This window comes from Pan paniscus, chromosome 7 (genome assembly GCF_029289425.2).
Source record: "Pan paniscus chromosome 7, NHGRI_mPanPan1-v2.0_pri, whole genome shotgun sequence".
Classification (NCBI taxonomy): domain Eukaryota; kingdom Metazoa; phylum Chordata; class Mammalia; order Primates; family Hominidae; genus Pan; species Pan paniscus.
Genome location: NC_073256.2, coordinates 135,255,199 through 135,279,063, shown reverse-complemented (window position 1 = coordinate 135,279,063; position 23,865 = coordinate 135,255,199). Strand labels below are relative to the sequence as shown.

At 41.8% G+C, this 23,865-nt stretch overlaps 1 protein-coding gene across 1 annotated transcript in view; it reads left to right on the top strand.

Annotated features, from left to right (window-relative positions):
• Positions 1 to 23,865, top strand: part of EXT1 (exostosin glycosyltransferase 1) — a 314,469-nt gene that overhangs the window by 256,472 nt on the left and 34,132 nt on the right. The window contains exons 2-3 of the mRNA XM_003823327.5: positions 20,133 to 20,226; positions 21,783 to 21,890. Coding sequence (XP_003823375.1) covers positions 20,133 to 20,226; positions 21,783 to 21,890 — 202 coding nt within the window. The remainder of the gene's footprint in view (positions 1 to 20,132; positions 20,227 to 21,782; positions 21,891 to 23,865) is intronic.

Sequence of the window (23,865 nt, the reverse complement as noted above, 5' to 3'; positions counted from 1 at the left end):
GCCCAGGTTGGTCTTGAACTCCTGGCCTCAAGCATTCCTCCCACTTTGGCCTCTCAAATTGCCAGGATTACAGGCATGAGCCACTGTGCCTGGCCCCAAAATTACTTCTTGATCTATGGGCTGCAGAGTGGATGTTGTGTTAGCATGCATGAAAACAACATTAATCTTACACATCTCCATTAGAGCTCTTGGGTAACTAGGTGACTTGCCAATGAACGCGATATTTTAAAAGAAATTTTTCTTTCTAAGCCGTAGGTCTCAACGGTAGGCTTAAAATATTCAGTTAACCATGCTGTAAACAGATGTGCTGTCATCTAGGCTTTGTTGTTCCATCTATTTATAGAGCACAGGCAGAGTAGATTTAGCTTTAAAGCTAAAGATACAGCTTTTAAGTTAATTCTTAAGGGTCCTAGGATTTTTGGAGGGTAAATGAGCATTGGCTTCAACTTCAAGTCACCAGCTGCATTAGCCTCTTACAAGAGAGTCAGCCTGTCCTTCCAAACCTTTACACCAGTCATTGATTTCTGTTCCCTAGCTATGAAAGTCATAGAAGGCATCTTCTTCCAATCTAAGGCTGTTTCATTTACGTTGCATGTCTGTTGTTTTGTAAAGCCACCTCATCAATGATCTTATGGATAACTTGCTGCAGCTTCTAGATCAGTACTTGCTGCTTCACCTTGCGCTACTATGATATGGAAACGGCTTCTTTTTTAAAGCCTCATGAGCCAACCTCTGCTAGGTTCAAACTTTTCTTCTGCAGCTTCCACATTTCTCTCTGTCATCATAAAATTGAAAAAGCCTTGGCCGGGCGCGGTGGCTCACGCCTGTAATCCCAACACTTTGGGCGGCCGAGGTGGGCGGATCATGAGGTCAGGAGATCGAGACCATCCTGGCTAACACGATGAAACCCTGTCTCTGCTAAAAAAAAAAAAAAAAAAAAAAAAAAAAAAAAAAAAAAAAAATTAGCCAGGCGTGGTGGCTGGTGCCTGTAGTCCCAGCTACTTGGGAGGCTGAGGCAGGAGAATGGCATGAACCCGGGAGGCGGAGCTTGCAGTGAGCAGAGATCACGCCACTGCACTCCAGCCTGGGCAACAGAGCGAGACTCCGTCCCCCCAAAAAAAAAAAATAGAAAAAGCCTTACTCTGCTTTGGCTTAAGGGAATGTTGTGGATGGTTTGCTCTTCTAGGCAGACCACTAAAACTTTTCCAAATCAGCAATAAAGCTGTTTCTCCCTCTTATCATTCATGTGTTCACTGGAGTAACACTTTTAACTTCCTTCAAGAACTTTTCCTTTGCATTCATGACTTGGCTGTTTGGCATGAGAGGCATAGCTTTCAACCTGTCATGCCTTTCAACATTCCTTCTTCACTAAGCTTAATCATCTCTAGCCTTGGATTTAAAGAGAGATGCGGCCGGGCGCGGTGGCTCACGCCTGTAATCCCAGCACTTTGGGAGGCCGAGGCGGGTGGATCACCTGAGGTCGGGTGTTCGAGACCAGCCTGGCCAACATAGTGAAACCCTGTCTCTACTAAAAATACAAAAAATTAGCCAGGCGTGGTGGTGGGCACCTGTAATCCCAACTACTCAGGAGACTGAGGCAGGAGAATCGTTTGAACCTGGGAGGCGGAGGTTGCAGTGAGCTGAGATCGCACTATTGCCCTCCAGCCAGGGTGACAGTGTGAGACTCCGTCTCTAAATAAATAAATAAAGTGAGAGATGTGTGACTCTTCCTTTCACTTGCACACTTATAGGCCATTGTAGGGTTATTAATTGGCCTAATTTCAATATTTTTGTGTCTCAGGGAACAAGGAGTCCCAAAGAGAGAGGGAGGGGAAATGGCTGGTTGGTAGCATAGTCAGAACACACACAGTTTTCAAGTTCACCATCTTAATATGGGTGAGTTTTGTGACATCCCAAAAGAATTACAGTAGTAACATATCAAAGAGCATTGATCACAAATCACCCTAACATACAATAACAATAAAAGTTTTGAAATATTATGAGAATTACCAAAATGTGATACAGAGACAGGAATTGAGCACGTTGTTGGAAAAATGGTGCCGATAGACTTGCTTAGGGTTGCCATAGACCTTCAATTTGTTAAAAACAAAAACTCAAGATCTGCAAAGTGCAATAAAGTGAAGCTATGCCCATATTTACAACTAGCTGAGCAGACCTGCCACTTAGTTTGGTGTTTTAGGTTCGAGATGATTTCCGACAACTTTACATGTGCTTAGCATCCTATCAAAGCAGTGGGGAGAGAGGATATGACTGCTTTATCTTATCCAGAATGCGGCAATCAGAAAACCTATAAACAAGCCATTTTAATGTCAGCATAGCATACATATAAGTTCTGCATTTTAAGGTTTAGTAGTTCATTATTTGAATTACTCATTGCAGTGGGCACCAAAATCTTTTCAGTGCTCATTGCTTTGAAAGATTTCATTTATACCTATTTCTCCATATGGCATCAAAACTGCTGGTAAAAAAATGCAAGTGAAGTTCAGCAGCATCTACTTCACATTCAGAGGGCTATGTTCAGGTTCTAGTTATGCTTCTCTGGCTATATAACTCTGGGCAAATTATCACATCTCTGTCAGCCTTGGTGTGCAGCTGTGAAATGGGACCATAGTATTAGTGTTACAGATTGTGACACTTAGAATGCGATACTGTATGTAATTAGCATAGTGTTCAGCGAATGAGTGTGCTCTCAACAGTGTGGCTGTTATATCATCATTATCATTGTTATTTCTACATGTTAAGGTATTATTTTATAAACATGTTTTATATTATTGGCAACAAGCCTTTCCTTTAACACTTACCAGCAGCTTTCTTTTTCTATGCAGGACCTTGATTTAAAGATGAAAAATGTATTTGGTGGTCTTTAAATATATATATGGCGTGTGTGTGTATGTGTGTGTGTGTGTTTTCTCCCCCTACTGCCCTCTCCAACTTTTTCTTCCAGTTTTTTTCTAAGAGATTAGCAGCCTTAAAGTTAGAGGTGGCAATGGTTTGGCCTGGTCTACCCTCACAATATGATCCTTACTTTGCTGCATCGGAGGCCCCTGGGTAGGTCCTGTAATCCCTAAATTAGTCTAGGAGGCAGATGGATGAAAATAGTGTCTTTGCTGGATGAAGCCCAGTTGTGGCTTTTCCTTTGTTCCCAGCTCCAATCCAAACTAATGCCTTAATAACTGAAATTCCCTTCTTTACCTCTCTTACCTTAACAACTGTTAGAGTCAACGAGAAGGACTTGTCACCATAGCAGAAAGATGTCATCTTAGGGCTTCTCCTGGCCTGTAGGACCTCGGCCCAGGCCTCATAGCAGTCAGTGCTTGAAGAAGGGCAGAGGCCAGCGCTCCTGGGCGTTCTTCCTGTGAGCAGCTTCCTCCCCTGAGTGTGCCATCCCAGCAGAAGCTCACTGCTACTTCATCATAAGGCTGCCTCTTTCTGCAATTAAGTCATTTCAGTATTTTCTGACATGGTTTTCCTTCTTCCTAGAGATGCTCAATGTTAGGACAAAACACAGGCATTCAAACTGCTCATAGCATTTAGGGAGTTAGGGAATTTGGCTTTTAATTACCATCAAAATGTGATTATTTAGAGACTCAGCCCCATTTCTACAGAGCCTGTAGAATTTTGCGGCAATAGGAAAGGGGCTTATAAATAAGTGCTAAAAAGGTGAGTTGCCAGGTTTCCAGGGAAGAGCAGATAAGATGAACTAGAACAACTTGAAGTATCTTTTATTAACTCTAATCAAGTTGTTAAGGCTCTTTTCTGATGCAGCTTTACTATCTGTAACATGGGTCAATGTCCGTTGCCTTAGTTATTGCTTAGCAGGTATGTGGAATCTGGAATGCTCTGATATGATCAACGTGTTTAACTGAATGAAAGTGTTTATCCATCCAGACACGTGATTCTCCTGCCTCAGCCTTCCGAGTAGCTGGAATTACAGGTGCACACCACCATACCCGGCTAATTTTTATATTTTTAGTAGAGAGAGGGTTTCACCATGTTGGCCAGGCCAGTCTTGAACTCCTGACCTCAAATGATCTGCCCTCCTCAGCCTCCCCAAGTGCTGGGATCACAGGCATGAGACACCATGCCCGGCCTCAGACATCCAGTCTTTAATCATTTTTCCAGGCAGCATGGAGTCCTAACCTTTGTTTTGCAAACCATCCTATGGATTTAGTCTACATCACAGCAAAATATTTTTGACTTTTTGAGATGACTAATTATGGTACACATACTTCGTTTTCCCAAACGTACTTTAAATTTCTTGATGACTTTTGCATCTACTGTCAGCACTGCTCAAAGCACTGCATTCTGAACCCCAGTCCTGCTGGATACTTAGCGCTTAGGTTTCAGCTTAGTCCCCATCCCCTGACTAGGTCGAGTTCCTCTACCATGTGTGCTCTCACAGAACCATGAGTCTCTCCTTGGAACTACTATAGCTGTTGATTTTATTATATGATTAATTATTTACTATCAGTCTCCCTACGCAAGACAGTGAATTCCATAATTCTGAATGGTAAAGGAACAGGATTTTTTATTTTGCCCACCATTGTATCCTGACAATAGAATGCCTGGTGCTTAGTGGGTACGTAATAAGTGCTATTGGTAAATGGATGGTTGGATGAATGAATGGAATCTCATTGTCTCCTGCAGTATTTGTTTTATGTCTCTTCCCAATTTTGTCCATATGGGCTTGAAGACCTGCACACATAGTAGAGACTCCACAAGCTTATTAGGGAACTAAAAGTCATGTTGTGGGTCTTGGCACCAAAGCCTCACAATGGATTGGGAAACTAAGAGTCATATAAAGTCTTAGGAAGAGGCCTTGAAGTTTCTATGTTCCATTGGTGGTCCTGGCTGAGATAAATATAGCAAATGAACAGGCATTTATTTCTCACCTGTTCTATTAAGTCCCCAAAACCTGGAAGTAGTGTGTGAGATGGGGCTGACCCTGGGAAAGATGTTATCTCTTATTCAGAGCCACATAAAAGCTCTCTCCCCATGTCAGGCACATCTTTGGTTAGAAGACATAAATTAGTCCCTTGCATTTCATAGTGGTTCTCATGGTGTCCCTCATGACAGAGCTCACTTAGCTAGCCAATGGGACATCTCCAAAAAGCATTATGGAAAGGAGGCAGTGTGCAATTGTGTACAATAACTTGGGTCCTGAAGTCACAATGCCTCAGTTCAAATTATACCCACCTGCTTATTAAGTGAATTTAGACAAATTAGGTGTAATCCTCAATTTCCTCTTCTACAAAATGGGAGATATAATGCTACTTACTTCATAGGATTTTTGGAAGAGCAAATGGCCAAATGGACATAAAGTGCTTTGCAGAGAGTTGGGCATGTAATAACTTCTCAATAAATGTTAGCTAGAGTTATTACCACCATTTTTATTCATTGAAGGAGTTTCATTGCAATCCCAAGCCAGTCCCTATGGATGCCCTTCCATTCCAACCCTTTTCAGACTATACTGGGGCCCACGTTGTCCCCTGCCCTTTCAGCCCACATGACTTTGGCCCAGGCTTTTACTACCAGGGCCCAAACACAGCGTCCAAGAATGGCACCAATTATACTGCATATTGCTGTATATTATTTTATCCAGCACTGTCAAGGCCAACCTGAACTGCCTGAAAAATCTTTGTCATATAGTGGTTTAGGGTATGTGCACCCTCCATACAAATGCATTAAATAAATTAAATAATGGTGTGTGTGTGTGTGTGTGTGTGTGTGTGTGTGTCCCCAGCTAAATTGAGCTGCTTTCTTAGATCATTTAAGCACACTTAATCTAATGGAACATGGTAGGATTTCAGCAGCTTCTGAATAGAAGTTGGAGAGAAAAAAAAATCCGAAACGTGGCACCAACTAAAACCCCCATGTAGTTATTTAAGGCAGCTTAAGCACTTCTGTGGAAACTGGGCTCCGTTGAAGAAATAGCCACTCCTCTTACAGAATGAAACCTCACTTTTTTTTTGTCTTTTTAAAAATTCTTCCTTGTATTTTTAGATTTTGGGTGAGAATGGGACTCTAAATCTATTTTCAAGCTTTCTTTTCCTTTCTCTGCTCACTCAGAATTATTCTTTTTATCTTGGTTCTGCCCCTGGTGATATCTTGGGTAAGTTACTTGACCTCTCCTGGCTGCTTTTTTTCATCTGGATATTTGGACTGGATGATCTTTGTGGTGCCTTCCAGCTGTTAACATTTGTTTGATTTTATGATTCCCTCCCTTGTTATTACAGAAAGCACAAGTGTTGTGCCTTAAGCATAAGATAGGAAAGTATCCCTTGATCAAGTTGAAACATCTCCACTTTCTAAGTTCCAGGACTCTTAGTTTGAGCTTAGAGAGTTACAGTTGTTTCCAGGCAGTTTTTTGTGCCAAGGGTGGTTTGGGTTTTATTTCTGTTTTTCTGTAGCCCTTATTGGATATATGACCATTTGGTCTTGGTAGATAATATTGTGTCCTGACACACACCAATGGTCTACCCTTGGGATGTTTTGGAAGCCTGCAGGCAGGGTCCTGAGGCTGCCTGAGTCACTGTTAATGAACCAAACTGCCTGAAATGCTCCAATGGTTGACTTTTGGCACTTGGCAGAAAAATCCTTTTCATGTTAGTTTCAAGGTTGTCAGATATCATTATCCCCAAGTATTAAAAATTTCAAAGAAAGGAGGCAGTGTGTTTGATTTATAGAATAGTTATCTAGCTTTAGCTCTGACTTGGCTTTGGAAATGGTTTTGCAAGCACTCGAAAATTAAATCCATTTTTTATGGCACTACAAGGTATTATCTCACAGCAAATGATAATTAAACACCTGTGAAATCAATTAGCCCTTTAAGCAGGGAAAAAAAGTTTTCCAATTATGTTTTCGCACCTCCAAAACTTTTATAATTCCAAAACCAGCACTTGTGGAGAGGGGTATGGTCGACTGGCTGTTGCTGGGTTAACTTCCCATAAAGATTATCCCTAAATTTTGCTTAGCCTTAATCCTGAGGAAGGCAGTTTGTGATACCAGCATCCTTCCAAAGAGACTGCAATCGCCTTTAGAGCTGACTCTTAGCAGCTATCTATCTGACACACAGCGGAGCTGTCAACGACTCAACAAAGGAAGTTACTCACTTTGTGTTTTGATGCCAAGTTTTACTTGACAGTTTATTTAAAAGCCAAGATACCTTAATGGAAACCAAGCAACAAGAATTCCATGTGACAGAAATGCTGTCCCATTAAGGGCCCCGTAGCCAAGAGTTCTGAGCCATCTACATTACAAATTCATACTCTAAAAACAGACTGATTGGTTAATAGCTGAAACCCAATACAATGGAAAACTGGGACTCATGGCCGGCCATTCAGCCCCACAGTATCATGTGTGTTTAATCACCGGCTTTGGTAACAAATTAGCTATTCCAGATGCTTCTTTTTGAAAATGATCTATACTTCTGAAGCAGTAGATGGATTTTGGGTATATGCCATAATAATTTGGGACGCAAAGAAAAGGCAAAAGAAACATAACAATGCCAGGCCTTTGACATCTTCTGCATTTTACCTCATATGTACAAAAACTGTTCCAAGAAAATGTTTGGCCTCATCCTTTCTAATATTCATAAATGCTTTAGTTATTAATTTGTGCAGGGTTTCATTGTATCACTTTACATAAACATCTCTAAAGATGTTCTTTAAGAAATTTCTTCTCCAGACATTTTTAATGGGCTCTTGCTTTCATAGCAGATGGCATTTGGAGAACTTGACGAATCATACCATTAACTAGAGAGAGAAAGCTAGCGTCGTATAAAACAAAGATGAAAGAAAACTTCTCTATATCCTTTTAGAAACTTGTCATATGAATTATCCCTGCAAACATTGCCAGCAGTTCAGACACTTTATGACCTAGGCTTTATAAACCCATGAGGAATGGGGTGAGTGTTGAATAATCTGACATAGGTTCAACAAATATTTCCTAAAAGATTACTGTGGGCCAGGCATAGTACAGGGTCTGGGGTCACAGTGGTGAATAAGAACAGGAACACTCCCTTCTCTCATGCAGTATACATTACATTTGGGGAGAAAGAAGGTAAGCCAGTAAAACAAATACATGTGTGAATTCTGACCTTGGTAAATGCCAGGATGGAGATGAAACAGGGCAACAGAAAGAGAGTGCCAGGAGCACAGGTTGGTCTGTGCTGGCCTCTCTGAGAAGGGGCTATTTGAATGCTTATAGGCAGCTTGAGAGAGATCCTGGAGAAGAATTCCAGGCAGAGGGCACAGCAAGTGCAAGTGCAAGAGATGGAAGTTAGCATTCTCTGTCAAGAAATTGAGAGCAGGACTTTGTAGCTGTAGATGGTGACTGAGGATGGGGCAGTCAGAGATGTGGGCAGAGGCCAGTTCTCATGGGACCCAGTCGGCCAAGGTGTAGGGCATGATTATTATTCTAAGTGCCAGGAGGAGCCACTGGAGGGTGTTCAGACTGGGGGGGTGACATTTGAAAGTTGTCTACAGACTGTGGACTGCAGGAAGATACGATTGAACTCATTCTGTTTAAAACTAGTAAGAACCAGAGTATGGTTTCTGTTGCTCTGTTCATGCACGCTTGAGCTGAAGGAGGAATGGGATTAAGGAGGTATAGGAAGAAGGGTGTGAGGAGACTCTGGCTGTCACTGAATTGCAAAATCCATGAATGGGCAGCTCCTGGAGTACTCTTGCTTCATAGCGTCCCAGTGCTCAGAGTGCTACCTGACATGCAGGCCTGCTCAATACTCCTTTGTCCAGTGAGTAAATATCAGGGCATGAAGGCATCCTTTGGGCCATCTGGTCCACCTCTCCTCAATCCAGTGCTTAAATTTTCTTTCTGTCCCACAGCCTCTTTCCAGAATGAGAGTGCCAGGGAGCTAGCTGGCTCTGTCTGCTTCTCAAAGGAACTGTGGGAAGCATGGCCAGCTGGAGGAGGAGGAGGGAGAGGTGATTCAGCTCCACAGACCATCTTCCCCAGGGCACTGTTGTACTTCTGCCTAAGGAAATGGCAGAATCTAGACTTGTGGGCCTCTCTAATCCCTAAGGACCCAATCTTCATGCAAAGATATTCCTGTAAATCAATAATATGTGGCATCAAATCTTCAACCATAACCCAAATGTTATGTCCCATGGATACACCCATGTATTTCTACATTTATGCATTCACATACCCAGATGGGAAAGATTAAACTTTCCATAGACAACTAGCTTCATGCAGCGTTCATAGTAAGTTGGGTGTTCTAGAATTTTTTGTGAATGTGCTATGTCAGCCTGCACAGAGTTCTGAGGTCTTGTTTGTGTATTCAGTGCCAAAGGAGTGAGGTGGCAGCCCTGACTGTCAAAGTCACAAGGCAGAGGCTAGTGATGCAACAGTGGGAGAGAAAATGGGAAGGTGAGGTTGGTGGCATCAGCTGACATTCCACAAACTGTCATTGGATTCTCAAGATATTTTATAATCACTTAAGTGCAGGGGCCAGACAAAAGGATTAAACACTGACAAGAATGCAGGACACGGGACAGGCTCTGCACAGTGCCTGCCCTGGGGGTGAGAACAGTAGGAATGCCAAACATCCTCCTAATCCAAGGCCTGATCCAGGCTGGCCTTGCTGGAAAGGATATCTTGGATCAAGAAGGGAAGTGGTCAGACATTGGTTCGAGCTCAGTTTTCTGTGCAGAGGGAGGGAGTCATTGCTTTTTGGACTGGTGCAGGGTTTGTCATTGCAGAAGCCATGAGGAGGTTCTACAGCTTTTTATTCTTCAGTTCAGACATGGAGGAAGGCCAGGAGAAGGTTCAGTTTGAACCACACTGTGCATGCATTTAACTTGATTTACAAATAATGCTATTTATCAGGGCTGGTGAAACACAAATTTTCTACCCTCGTCAGCGTGCAGGGAGAAGATGACATTTTTAACAAGCTGCCAGACCTGTAGAAATAAAAACAGACAAGGGATTTTAAAATGTACAAAAGGAAGACTAAATAAATAACACGATTTTTCATTCCCCAAGTAAATTGGGCTTGGTGTAAGCATAGGAATGAACTCATTCTTGGAAGAACCCAGCATAAATCAAGAGTTGGGCATGTGTTTGTTAAAGTGGACATTGTTGTAATGAAGGGCTTGCATCTTATCTTTGTTATCTTCTTGCTTCCATAGCCCCTGTACACTTTAATGCAAATTGGTGGACACTGAGCACCTTACATTCATTTAACAACTCTTTTTTTTGAGTAGTTACAGTAGGCCGGGCCTTAAGGTAGTTGTTGGGTCAACAGAAAGTAAGACCAAGGTCCTGTGTCCCGGAATCCAGGGGAAGGAAATGAGAAAAATGGGCAACTTAATACAGAGTGAGCAATAGAGAGTTAGCACAGGGTTCCCAAACTCCAGGGATCAGGGAAGCCTTCCTCTAGGCAGCAGGAGTGGAAGTTAAGAAAAAGAAGGAAAGAGGGGCATGTAGGGAAGAAGTGCTCCCTCCACAGCCAGCCTCCTGGGACTCAGATTGTCCTAGGTGGGGAGCTGACACCCTTAGAACAGACAAACTGCGCTGCCCACCCCTATCCTGGTCTTCTCGGGCTGCTGTCCATACTTCCTGGCTCCATTCCACTTAACCAGTCCCATTGGCTTAGAGCCTGGCGAAAGGTAGTTAATGGTAAGATAATGACCTCAGGCTTCCCCATCACCATTGGGCCTGTGTGTGCCTCTTCTGGACCCATTTATCCATCTGAGTTCACTGTTGCTGCTGGCTCTTTTATTGTTAATCCCCTCTTTTCCCCCTGCACCCCCTCCCTGCCACTGTACTCAGCCCTTTATTTAGCATTTTCAAAAACGTTTTGTTTCGAACCAGAGAATTTAGGCCCATGTGTCTTGGAATTGCATTTCTCTGAGAAGAGTTTTGGAAGTGGGTATTGCTGTGTATAAAAGCTGGTGCTGGCCAGGCACGGTGGCTCACGCCTATAATCCCAACACTTTGGGATGCCAAGGCAGGTGTATCACTTGAGGCCAGGAGTTCAAGACCAGCCTGACCAACATGGTGAAACCCCATCTCTACTAAAAATACAAAAATTAACTGAGCATGGTGGCGCACACCTGTAGTCCCACCTACTTGGGAGTCTGAGGCACAGGAATCGCTTGAACCCAGGAGGCGGAGGTTTTAGTGAGCTGAGATCACGCCACTGCACTCCAGCCTGAGCAACAGAGCAAGAAGACTCTGCTCAAAGGGGGGAAAAAAGAAAAAGCTGGTGCTGCAAAACCTCTCCTCTTTCAGAAAGCTTCCTGAGATTAATGTCATGGGCACGATGTATTAAATGTCTCTTATTTTCACCTTTGCTGGCACCTCGTTACTCTTTCCTCCTAGGTAGGTTGAGAGATGACAGAGCTGGTCGTGGATCCCATCCTCCTTGCACAAACTGAACAAAACCTGTGACACTTTACTTCATCTTCTGTAAACTGGGGCCAGTAGCACCTATTCTCCATGATGGTGGTAAAGATAAGGCACAATAAAGATTACAGATTGTGCAGCTCAGTGCCCCACCCACAGGAAATGCTTAACAAGTGGAGGTATTGTTGTTATTATAATTTATATCTGGCCAGGCATGGTGGCTCATGCCTGTCATCTCAATACTTTGGGGACTGGGAAGGATGTGGGAGGATCACTTGAGGCCAGGAGTTCAAGACCAGCCTGGGCAACATAGCAAGACTCGTCTCTATAAAAAATTAAAATTTAAAAAAAGTTTTTAAAAAGTTGTTATTAATAGCTATCTTTTATTTTTTTTACTTACTTTTATATATTAGCCATTGAGCTGTTATTTAATGAGCAGGAATTGAGATGGTCATCTTTTACCCCTCTTGAAGTATGAGCTACACCTGGTACATGTTGTGTTCATTAATATACACAGGTAGCAATTACCACTTGGGCTAAGTTTAAGGTTCTGAACTGTCAGTAGACATTTAGCCTAAGGATGGGGGGTGGAGTTTAGAGTTGATAAGAGATTATGACCTGGTGTGTTCAGTCAAGATGTTTGAGTCCAAGGACTCTTCTGACTCCCTCATCCCTGTGAAAGACAGGTGTATCTTTCCCCACGTCCCCAGTGGTTGTGAGGCTGTCATGAGATCACGGATATGAGAGTGAATGCCTCCCATAGGGGTTTCACACCTCAGCCCCAGCCCACAAAATGTTATCTGCCTCCCTTCCCTATGCTGAAATGGATTTTAAGTGGACATGAAAAGGAGACTGTCTTCTGTGGAAAGCCAAGAAATGTGAAAGGGTGAATATAAATTCCTGGCCCTGGTTTTAGCCACGCATTGCTCTCTGCAGTGGACAGCTTGGGATCAGCAGCCTCAGACTGAGGAGCGTCACAAGGAAATAAATTCTTAATCCTTGGCATGACTGGGGAGGTGGGGAGTGGTGTGGCAGTTCTAACAGCAGGCAATGCTCAAGGCAAAAAACTGTCTTGAGTAAGGAATTGTACCACCTCCAAATAGCAAGTGCCTTCCTGCTTGGGGACGCCAAGCATCCCTGAAGCTGCAGCCAACCTGGTCAGCCAGTCCCAGAGCCTAGCACTGCACATTTGCATAGCTCGTTTGTACTATAGCAGCTCATTTGTGTGCACAGAGACTCTTGTGTGAGTAGGTGTCATGGAGAAACTGTGGCTCCTTAAGTCCAGAGAATTCTCAAAGACGCCAGGGACCTATACTTTTCCATATTCTATGTTTTCAAGTCTCCTAATTGAGATGGAACAGTGGCCAGTTGGACCCATTTTCCAGCTAAAAGATTGGTTCCCACTTATATATGTTTCTCAGTTCAAATCTTTGCCTTGGGCAATTCCGTACGATTGCATGCTGTAAACTTCAGTTTTCTCAAAAATAACTGAAATTTTAGGCCAGGTATGGTGGCTCACTCCTGTAATCCCACCACTTTGAGAGGCTGAGGTAGGAGGATCACTTGAGCCCAGGAGTTCAAGACCAGCCTGGGCAACAAAGTGAGACCCCATCTCTACAAAAAGTTTAAAAATTAGCTTGACATGGTGGTACATGCCTGTAGTCCCACCTACTCAGGAGGCTGAGACAGGAGGATTGCCTGAGCCCAGGAGGTCGGGGCTGCAGTGAACTGTGATCTCACCACTGCACTGCAGCCTGGGTGACAGAGCAAGATCTTGTCTCAAAATAATAATAATAATAATAATAATAATAGTAATTGAAATTTTAAACTGTTAAACCTTTAAAGGCCAAGGAAGGGTCTAAGGCAACATGGTTAGTAAATAGATGACAGAGTACCTTCTTAAACTGAGCTCCTGGTAGTGATCTGGGGTGAAGTTTTGAGTGGGAGAGAAACAGCCCTTTTAAATTGGCAACGAATAGCCCATGCTTGAAACTAGGTGAACTGCTTAGGACCTGGCTTCATAAGACATGTCAGTTTTAGACACTGCATGTTGTATGGGCTGACCAAGGAGGCAATGTGATGTAATGAAAAGAAAATGGGATTTAGAATGAGAAATCCGGGAGTTGGAACACAGGCTGGTTGGTCCTAGCTGTGACCTGCATTGGAAGGGTTTTTGAGGTCTCCAAACTTAATTGCTTCTCTATGAAATTGGGTTATGTGAAGTCCTGAGCACACCATTGGTACCATGTCATTCTTCTGCTCAAGCCCTTCAGTGACACCCCAATCACCTGCAAGGGATCATCTCTGAGCTCTAGGAGATGTCATAGAAGGCCTTCCTAGTGGCAACCTGCCAGTAACAGCAGCCCACACCCCCATACCTTCCCCTCCCCAAACTGGGTGGTTTCTCTCACCTTGGTGCCTTTGTTCCTGCTATGCTATCTCTACCCCCAGGAATTCCCATCACCTCCTCTTACCCCTGTGCCTGGTTGCTTCTTGTACATCCTTTAAGATTTAGCTCAGGGTCTCACTTCCTCCAGGAGGCCTCCCTGCCTACATGTGGCCATTGCTTCTCTTCTCTGTATAACCCCCACCTCTACCTCATGTCCAATCCTAGCACTCCTCTCGCTGACTAATCATCATTTGATAAAACATGTTGTTTATTCTGGACAGTGAGCTCCCTGAAGAGTGCCTGACACATGGTAGACATTCAACTAATGCTTGGTGAATGAATGAAAAAGGCGCAAGGAGGTGCTCAAAGGATGTTAATTTCATTTCTCTCATCCCCATGCACTTTAGAGAACTACAACAGTCATAAATTATTTTTATTTTCTTTCTTTCTTTTTTTCTTAAGGGATATTATTCAAACTTGTGTATAAGGAAAGATTAATTACTTATGAGGATGGGGACTGGAGGGAGTAGATCAGCTGTAGATGTTAAGTTACTTTATGAATAAATACTTGAGACAAACTGTGACAACATCATGGGGAGGCTAGAATTGTGTGAGTACAGAGATGAGAGGCTGGATCACTTGTTTCTTCCCTATCGTCTTTGGTTAGCAAAAAGCAGGTTCACTTGGCAAATATGCGTGCTACAGAGAGATTGTGGGAGCCACAGGAGGACCTGTGAGCACAGTGCACCAGCAACATCCTTGTCTATGTAGCTTTTGGTAATAAGGCAAAAGCCTTCAATTAGAAGCTGCTGTTCTGTTGTGATTCACAGCTTCTGTTTCCATTTTACTTTAAAGGGTCTGTTCCACATTTGTCTCTTGGCTCTGTCTTTGGGATACTGGTGTAGTTTTCATTCTTTTTAATTGTTACTAGGGGTTTTAAAATTGTTTATATCCCTCTTATTCTGATATAATTTACCATAATAACTTGCAATTGCATAGTGCTTTGCCATTTATATTCAATGTACATGATTTCATTTGATCTTCAAAACTTTGAGGTTTGGAGAAGTTGAATGATTTGCTGGGGTTACACAGGAAGTGGTAGATCAAGAACCCAAATTCCTTAGCCCAGATTTTCTAACTTGAAGCTGGCTGTGTTTTCCATTATGTTCTGTTATCTTCCTTCAGTCATAATGATAATAGCTACCTTTTATGGTTTGCTTATAATATGCTCGTGCTTTGGTTAAAATGTATCACTTAATCCTCACAGTATAAGTATTATCCCCATTTTGCCAACCAAGAAACTAGGATTAAACAAATTAAATAACTTTCTCAAGATTACTCAGTTTATAAATTGAAAAGCTGGAATTCGAACCCAGGTTTTGCTGTGTCTGAAGCTGCCTAACCACTAAGCTTTTAATTACTAAGCTCTTAACTATGGTGCCAGTGGTTCTGAAAATTTAGGGTGCATCATAATTATCCAGAGGGCTTGTTAAAACACAGAATTCTGGGCTCTTCCCCCAGAGTTTCTGATTCAGCAGGTTTGGGTGAGGCTGAGAATTTGCATTTCTACCAAGTTCCCAGATGATGCAGATGTTGCCACTGATTGGAAGAACACACTTTGAGAACCCCTGCTCTATGCTACACTCCCCCATCTTTCCCAGTTGCACAGAATGGCTGCCAGCAAAAATGTGTTTCCTACAGAGGGGCAGGACTTCAATTGTGCATTATTGCGTAGTCCATTTTAAATGGGGTGCATCCCATACATTGTTCAATACAACTTTAAGTATAAAATTATTATGGCCATAGAGTGGTACTAGTGTCTAGGTTAAATTCAAGGTCATGTCATTTTTATTGCATTTTTCTTTGTAGTCGTTTGTGAAAATTCTTCTACCTTTTGTCCTTCTTTACCTACACGTGGGGAACTTAATGCCCATCTGAAAAGGGTAGCAAAACCATTTATTAGAGCGGCGAATTATCTGGGGTTAGTTGTCTCCCTCACCTACTTACCTTCTTGCTTAGGATATCATATGTTTCTTTTAAGTAGTGTGTGATTATGTGATTCACATTTCTAAACATAAGAAACAAGGGAGAATTAGTCCATCTTAAAACACTGTGTCCCCCCATTTGACCTGTCAAGTCTCCCTGTCTTTCCTCCTCCCCCCAACCAATGGCAACCTCTAAGTGTTCTTTATCCCTGTAACTATGTGATTTCATGAATGTCATATAGAAAGGATTCAACAGTATGTACACTTTCGAGGGTGACTTTTTAATGCAGCATAATTTCCTTGAAGTTGTCGTGTGTATCAATGGTTTGTCCCACTTTATTGCTGAGAAGGATTGTAGGCTATGGATGTACCACAATTTGTTGAATCATTCACACATTGAAGGACATTTGGGTAGTTTCCAGTTTGAGGTTATTACAGACAAACTGCTGTGAACATTTGTGGACAAGTTTCTGCGTGAAAATAAGTTTCCATTTCTCTGGGATACATGCCCAAGAGTGCAATTACTGGGTCATATGGTAAGTCCATTTTTAGTTTGAAAAGGAACTGCCAAACTATTTTTCGAAGTGGCTGCACCGTTTTACCTTCCTGCAAGAAATGTATGAAGGGTTCTAATCTCTTTACATCCTCATCAGCACTTGCTCTCATCTGTCCTTTTGCTTATAGCCATCCCAGTGGGTGTAAAGTGGTATCTCATTCATTGTAGTTTTGATTTGCTTTTCCCTAGTGACTACTGATGTTGAATATCTTTTCATGTGTTTAGCGGCACTTTGTGTGTCTTCTTTGGAAAAATGTTTATTCAAATCCTTAGCCTCTTTTAAAATTTGATTATTTATCTTTTTATTGTTGAGTCAGAAGAGTTCTTTATGTATTCTAGATGAAAGTCCCTTATCATATATGATTGGCAAATACGTTCTCCCTTTCTTTTTTTTTTTTTTGAGATGGAGTTTCGCTCTTGTTGCCCAGGCTGGAGTACAATGGCACTATCTTGGCTCACTGCAACCTCCACCTCCCAGTTTCAAGTGATTCTTCTTCCTCAGCCTCCCAAGTAGCTGAGATTACAGGCATGTGCTACCATGCCCAGCTAATTTTGTATTTTTAGTAGAGTTGAGGTTACACCATGTTAGCCAGACTGGTTTCAATCTCCTGACTTCAGGTGATCTGCCTGCCTTGGCCTCCCAAAGTGCTGGGATTACAGGTGTGAACCACCATGCCCGGTGGTTCTCTCTTTCTGTAGGCTCTTTTTCACTTTCTTGATGGGACCTGGGGGGATGGAGAGCCCAGCCTTCCTGACTGCACTGCCCCAGAGTAAAGCTCCTGTAAGGCAGAGCTAGTAGGGGTTGGTCATGGAACAGGTCAGGGACCAGATGCCACAGACTCTCATGGTTCTTGCCAAGATTTGGTAGATTTTCTTGGATGACTGTTTCTCTATTTGTCATTATCCCCTTAGGACAATTCTCAGAGACTTAAAATGTTTTTATGATTGTTACTAAATTGCTGTTTTGCTGGGGAGAGTGGCCACAGACTTCTTTGTGTTTCTTCTGGAAGGTGGGCCTTGTATAATCTCCTCTTGTAATGCAAATACTCCCAGGAGCTGTTTATATCTTAAAATTCTCATCTCATCAGCATTTTTTCATTGTCAGGTGCTTCTTTGGTAGCTCCAGCAACTAGAGAAGACCTTCTCTGGACTGTATCTTTTGAAATGGGACAGTGTCTGAAACATAGTATTTCTTGAAAGAAAGAATGAATAAATGAGTGGATTTAAGCATCTACAAGGAGGTTGATGTGCAGTGTGAAAGAGCATCACAATGGACTGAGTAGGAGAGGATCAAGCACATGGTCAAACTAGAATTGTTGTCTGCCCACTTGTGGGGCATCATTCTTCCTTCAGATAGAACATGTTAGTAATTCATAGACTGACTGTCCAGAGAGTAGAAGAGAGAGGCTGGTTCACAGGCTGAGCATGCATAGAAATCTGAATGAAAATCATTGTTCTAAGGTATGAGTGTACATGTTCTGTATGAGCCTCTATGTGAATACACACATGTTAGACATGCACTGCATACATATGAACAGATACATATGTATATACATATACACACATATATGGGTATGGAATTGTGCACATATACACATACATATAATGGTATGGACACCTAAGCAGTGGGATATTCTCAAAGGACATTCCTCTTTCTTACCTAAAAATGATAAGATAAAGAGTAATCAAGTATTAAAACTGAATCTATAGTCATCTAGCCCAAGTAGTTCATTTTGCAGATGAGGAAACAGATAGAAAATTCATGGGTTTTTTAAGTCTCACAGCTACCTAGTGGTTTCCTAACTCCTGCAAGGGTATTCTTCCCACAGCTCCTATTACCTATTATGTGAAGGAATACAAGCTTGGATCATGTCAATCTTACTTGCTATATCAGCAAATAGTCCTTCTATGTAACCATTTAAGCAACCCACTATAACTGTCATTTGAATTTTTCCTATAAGTTTTCTGCCCTTCCTCTTCCTCCACACATTCCCTAAAGTAAATTCTGCAACTAGGAACTTTGAAACTTGTTACAATGCAGAACATTAATAGGATTTTACATTTTTAGTAGGCTAATGATGAGAATGTGGGACCTTCTGTGCTAGTCCCTCAGGGGTTTCTATTCTGGGTACTTATTAAACCTTGCTGTAGTCTGAAGTATATTCGATCTTTCTGTATTAAAAAAAAAAATCAGCTTAAACTTTATGCATATATTTTTGTGAGTGTGTGTGTGTGTGCATATTTCTCTCTGCTCCATCTATTAGGCAGAGATTAAAACATTATCAACATTTGAACTTGAAGATATTTGTCAACCATTTTCCTGTGTTTGGTGAGGATGAAGAAATCACTACCATCTAATTTATTATTTTTTTTATATTTAACTAAATTCAAGCCTTCTTAAAAATCTTTTTTACTTTGAAGTCTATTTTGCAATTTAATTAATGCAGCAAGGGTTTTAGAAAATTTTTACTCTCAATGGAGATAATCTTAATCCATTCACGGTGACCTTTTCTTGTGCAAATTAGTTGTACACGCTTGTTTAAGCAAATGGTCCTTTGCATGATGTCTCTTCTTAATGGCGGGTTTATAATTGAAAATTGGCTTACTCCCGTATGCCTAGTTTGTATGAGAATATAAAAATAGATGTGGACTTTAAAAATATAAATGTATATACCAATATACCCAAAAAGAAGAGGGAAGAATTCAGTGCCTTTAGGCTATGATTAAATTAGACTATTAGAGTCAGAAAATGGTGGTGACATATGCTACTGTCAAAGTCACACCTGTCTGCTCAGCATTGGAAGCTCTTGAAAAATGAGAGTGATTTCATCTTGGCTCTAAGAATCGGGGCCTTTACAGGACATGAGCCATCTCTACTTTCCCAAGTTTTCTTAAACTCATAATGTACTTGAAACTGCCTATGTAGGAATATGTTTGTGGTAATCACTTTAAAAGTGACAATCCTAAACAAAATGAAATGCTTTTTATCTTTCTTAAACTTCACTGGCATAAAGAAACAGGTAACACTCATATTTTGTATGTTTTTTCGAAAAGCAAAAGCAATGTAATATCATTAAATGGTATTTGAGTAAAATAAATTCATCTCTTCTGTAGACCAGTTTCCTGTACCCCCTCCTAGTTCAGGTTTTTTTTTTCTTTTCTTTTCTCGTTATTCTTTTTTTCCCTTTCTTAGGCTAGCATCCTTCTCTCTCACCTCCTCTTTCTCCTGTAAGTTATGTCAGCCATTCTTAAACAGGAATATTTTTCCTGGGTAACTGAACGTTCTTGGTTAAGTGTAGAAACTCCATCTTGAAAGAGAAGACAAATGTTGTTTTGTGCTTGTGATTGAGGTTTTATGAATAGTTTTTAATAGCATGGTTTTGAAGGGGTGGGGAACAAGAACAGTCTTAGTTTTGCTGAATGCCATATTGTTAAAGGAGAAGGAGAAGCACCAGTAATTTTCTCTTCTTGTTTTTAAGACTATGGGGCAACATATTTTATCAAGACTTAAAAATCTGATTTTGGAAGCAAAGACTGGGCAAACCAAATTGTTGCCAGAACGATCAGACTTGTCTTTATATATACTGCTTGCAAAAGGGATCCTAATTGCTTTGTCCAACATGATGATTCATGTTTGCTCTTCATGCAGCAACCCAACCTCCTTCCTCAAAATGGAAAAGTGAGAGCTGCCTGCTGGTGGCTTTCCCGAGCTGCTTTGCGTAAATTCATGCACATGGGCGCCCACCTATGGTCAATATCCCCACATTCGCAATGAGTCTTCATTTGCTGTTTACTCCTCTTCTCTTTCTAGGTATGATTATCGGGAAATGCTGCACAATGCCACTTTCTGTCTGGTTCCTCGTGGTCGCAGGCTTGGGTCCTTCAGATTCCTGGAGGCTTTGCAGGTAAGAGGCCCTGGAGCCTTCCCAGAATGGGGCTGAGGACCGAAGCCAGATTAAGTGGGTTTAACATTATCACCTCTCCTGGGATAGCTAAAGAGAAGGTGTGGTTTCCCTTGAGGATCTGAAAATATTTTCAAGAAAATCTAAAACATTTTTGACAAGTGAGGGGTGGAGGGAGGATTTACTCAGTAATTTTAGATGTAAGAAATTAAATGGTGGATTCTTCTGGGTCATGTTTAGAAACAGAAGGCAAATCTAATTGCCAGCTTGGCCTACGAGGCAGCCTAGCTGGACTCTAAAAAGCAGCCCTACACTTTCCCTTTATTCGTGGTACTCTCTAAAAGCAAAATTGTCTTTTCTGCCTGCATCTTCATTGTCTCTCAGTTCCTTTAAATTTTGAGAATGATCCCCAGCATGGTGGTACTGCTCAGATGATCCAGCTCTTCCAAGGCTCTGCAGTTCAGAGGTCCTGGGTCCAGCCCTGGAGCCTTTGTGGTGGGAGTTTCTCAGCTCATCAACCTCACTCTGCAGAAATGTCCTCTTGAGACAGTCATCCACATTTCCCACCTGGAAGTTGCAACCAGCCTTCTTTGATTGCAGAGAGAAAGCATGCCCTCAACCTCTCTCATCCTCCATTCCTTGACCCTTTGCTACTATGTTCTTTCCTCCTCTTGCCCTGCACCATGCCTAAATCTGTGCTTTTGCTGCAGTGCCTCATAACTTCTTATCTCTGCCATCTTAACTGCAAATCATTCTGTCATGCCCTTCAACTGAAGAGCTTCCTTCTCTGGAATGTCTTTTCCAAGTTGCTCTGTGTGTGTGTTCTGCATAGCATGCCATCACTAATGTTCTTGTAGCCTCCTGGGATGCTGCATAAAGAAAAATTGTTCTCTGATTTGGATTATGAGTTATTTGGAATCAGTATTTTGTCATTAACCTAGTGTTTCTTGGCTGTTTATTTCCCGGCACAGACCATAAATTGGTATGACTGTGGTTTAGATCACTCCACACTGAAAGGAACAAAGTTCTGGTTTAGGTGTTTGCAGAGCAAGGGAAATGTGAACACTCTATACTGGTTAAGTCCACGAACTGCTGCCTAGGAATGCTGAGCTCCATTCTGCTCTTTGTTGCTCGTGACAGTGGGGTAAACCACTTTGCACGTGGACTTGTGGGAGTTACATTGACCAGACTGTTTATATTCAAGGTTGGTTCTATACTCAGATTTTGTTGGTGCGAGCTTTTGTTACGTCAATAAAAACTTCTCCAGCAAGGCCAGTCGTCTCTATGGAAGTGAGGTCAGCCAAACCATGTACTAGAATAGAAATGGGGTTTTAGCATTCTAGGGCAAGACTTGCAAATATTAAAATCTAGTCTGGATACGTACAACCTTCGTGTGACTTGATAACTCATAAAAGCTTCCTTTCCTTCTGGCCTAGGCAGTCCAGGATTCATGCAGTGTCAAAAATGCCAGTCATTGAGTTTGTACTGATTTCACCTCTGATTGGAACAGCTTCTGCTGTCGCTTTCCTCACATTCACGAAGTCCCCTTTTTTGCTCAGGCTGCCTGCGTCCCTGTGATGCTCAGCAATGGATGGGAGTTGCCATTCTCTGAAGTGATTAATTGGAACCAAGCTGCCGTCATAGGCGATGAGAGATTGTTATTACAGGTAAGGAAGGGGCTGTGGCCTTCAACACATCAGCAGATTATTGCTGCCCCCGTCCAAACTTTCAAAGAAGATGAATCCAAAAGGTCAGCTCTATAAAAGAAATTTTATCAGGAGAAAATTACCTGTGTCATGGTGAATATGAAGTCATTTAATATGACATTGTTCACTTTCCAACAAAATCTCCCCAGGTCCCCAGAATATATTCTGAAAAGAAGTTGCAGGTAAAGAATGGGAGCTTTGATTTTCAAGAAGAAGTGGATCTCCACCCCTTTCAATAACCAGAATTTTTAGAAATATTACCAGAGAGTGTTTATTCTACCCTACTGTTTCATATTCTTTTCCTCTGTTTCTGCACTTGCCTTCAGATTAATTTTCAGAAAGAGAGAGGTCTCTAGGGCTTGTTCTTGTAATTAGTGTTATCGTTCCTCAAATGATCCAGTCTGGGTGTCTGAGCGAGTGTTATCTTTAGGATGTATATTTAAATGAGCAGCCCCTAATAAAAGTTTGAATTGCTCAAGAGCTGCCTAGGGAGGGGGATACGATACTCACAGAAAAATCTGAGGGCAGGAATGATCATGTATTATTTTTTTTTAAATTACTAAGGATTTCTAAAGCCCTTTGTATATTCATATTTTAGGATCAACACAAGTTGCCGTGCTCTTTTCTCCTAAAATTATAGAACTTTAATGTTTTTCTTTTATTGTACCATACACTTTATCTTTGAATTACCACAAATATTTGTAGAATTTTTTTTAATGTCTTTGCCCTTTTAGTTTTTGGATATTCATTAAATTGAGTTTCTAAGTCTGTGTGTGTGTATGTGTATGTGTGTGTGTTTGTGTTTTTTGAGATGGAGTCTCACTCTGTTGCCCAGGCTGGAGTGCAGTGGTGTGATCTCTGCTCACTGCAACCTCTGCCTCCCAGGTTCAAGCGATTCTCCTGCCTCAGCCTCCCGAGGAGCTGGGAATACAGGTGCGCACCACCACGCCTGGCTAATTTTTGTATTTGTAGTAGAGATGGGATTTCACCATGTTGGTCATGCTGTTCTCGAACTTCTAACCTCAGGTGATTCACCCATCTCAGCCTCCCAAAGTGCTGGAATTACAGGTGTGAGCCACCGCGCCTGGCCTCTTAAGTCTGTTGTTGATTCTCCTTCTGTGCTGCTGCCCAGTCTGCTAGCTGACTGCTGAAGTAATACAGCACTTTCCCTAAAATAACAAATGAACTAACTGTAACTGAGAGACCCGTGGGTTAAGCAAACTAAAGTGACCACAGCTCCTGAAACATTACTTCTGTCTGGCACTCAGTTTGTGATCTCCATAGTCCCTATTATCTCAGAGACAAAGGAGGAATGTGACAGAATCTGTTTTTGGGGGAATAAGTTATTCTGCCCTGAATACAACTTAATTTCTTAGGTGTTCATTGAGAAAGGGGTCTGGAGTTTTTGTGAAAGGGCCACTTTTATGCCAATGATTTCCCACTGTGATTCCTTAAGGAAAAGAAGTCCTTGCAGAAACACCGAGGAAGAGTTTTCCCCATGCAGAGATAGTGTATGCTAAAATCATTTATTCATGAAAAGCCAAACAAGAGTGATGCATATTGTGCTTGTCCATGTAGCCTTTTTTCTTCCTTTTTCAAATGTTATTTTAAAAATAATACATGATCATTAAAAGAAATTTGAGAAATAAAGGGAATAAAAAACACCACCCATAATTTTCCTTTTATATACCAATGCTCCCATGAATTTGATGTGAACAAATTGAAAGTTTGTCTTTGGTATGGAGCACATTTTAGGATACTTAATTGTGGTTGTGCAGTTTCTTTTTTTTTTTCTTTTTTTTTTTTTTTGAGATGGAGTCTCGCTCTGTCACTCAAGCTGGAGTGCCATGGCATGATCTCAGCTCACTGCAACCTCCACTTCCCGGGTTTAAGCGATTCTTCTGCCTCAGCCTCCCTAGTAGCTGGGATTCCAAGT